Source organism: Neopelma chrysocephalum, unplaced genomic scaffold (assembly GCF_003984885.1).
Source record: "Neopelma chrysocephalum unplaced genomic scaffold, ASM398488v2 Primary Assembly neopelma1_94203, whole genome shotgun sequence".
In the NCBI taxonomy this organism is placed as follows: domain Eukaryota; kingdom Metazoa; phylum Chordata; class Aves; order Passeriformes; family Pipridae; genus Neopelma; species Neopelma chrysocephalum.
The window spans coordinates 1-1091 of record NW_020922911.1 but is presented as its reverse complement, the minus strand read 5'-3'; the positions used below and the strand labels follow the sequence as shown (position 1 = coordinate 1091).

The 1091-nt window shown below is 74.0% G+C and overlaps 1 protein-coding gene across 1 annotated transcript; it reads left to right on the top strand.

Moving 5' to 3' along the window:
- Positions 1–51: 51 nt before the first annotated feature.
- Positions 52–1086, top strand: LOC113980445 (cyclin-dependent-like kinase 5; the record flags this gene model as incomplete). Its single annotated transcript, XM_027707659.1, has 6 exons — positions 52–152; positions 260–348; positions 426–493; positions 708–768; positions 895–951; positions 1042–1086. Coding segments are annotated over exons 1-6 (357 nt in total), but the record flags the coding sequence as incomplete, so codon positions are not given.
- Between the last annotated feature and the right edge of the window lie 5 nt (positions 1087–1091).

The window sequence follows — 1091 nt, the reverse complement described above, 5'->3', positions numbered from 1 at the left end:
CGGGGGCGGGGCCGCGCGGGGGCTGCCGGGAGGGGCCGGGGCCGCGCGGGGGCTGCCGGGAGGGCGGCGGGGCCGGGGCTGGTACCGGGGGGGGCCGCGCCGGGACATCGCGGCCATGCAGAAATACGAGAAGCTGGAGAAGATCGGGGAAGGTGCGGCCGGGCCGGGGCCGTGCGGGGCGGCCCGGGGGCCGCGGGGGCCCGGACCGGTATCGCCAGCGGGGGCCCTGCCGTGACCCCCCCCTCCCCGCGCCCCACAGGCACCTACGGGACCGTGTTTAAGGCCAAGAACCGGGAGACGCACGAGATCGTGGCGCTGAAGCGGGTGCGGCTGGACGACGATGATGAGGTGAGGGGGGAGGCCGGGGCTGGGGTCCCCCCGGGACCCCCGGGACCCCCCGCCCGCCAACCCGGCGTGTCCCGCAGGGAGTGCCCAGCTCGGCGCTGCGGGAAATCTGCCTGCTCAAGGAGCTCAAGCACAAGAACATCGTCAGGTACCGGGGCGGCCGCGGGCAGGGGGCTGTGGGGTCACGGCACGGGGGCTGCTCCCTCGGGCTGACCCAGACCGGGGCAGGGGAGCAGGGGGCTCAGGGATTGCCATGCGAGATGCCCCGGGCTGGGCCGGGCGCTGCGGGGCTCAGGGACCCCTCCCCGGGTGCCTTGGGCTGGGCCGGGCGCTGAGGGGCTCAGGGACCACCCCCCCTGCAGGCTCCACGACGTCCTGCACAGCGACAAGAAGCTGACCCTGGTCTTCGAGTTCTGTGACCAGGTGAGTGAGCGCCAGGGGCATGGGGGGATCCTGGGGGTCTCTAGGGGGTCCCTGGGGGTCCTCGGGGTCCCCGGGGGTCACCGCTCCTGGCCGCCCCCGACGCGGCCCCCCATCGCTCCCCCCCAGGACCTGAAGAAATATTTTGACAGCTGCAATGGGGACCTGGACCCTGAGATCGTCAAGGTGGGTCTGGGGGGCCCCAGAGTCCCAGCCCGGCCCCACAGGGGTGCCACAGTGTGGGGGGGCTGACAGACCCCCCTGTGTCCCCCCCAGTCGTTCATGTACCAGCTGCTGAAGGGCCTCGCCTTCTGCCACAGCCGCAA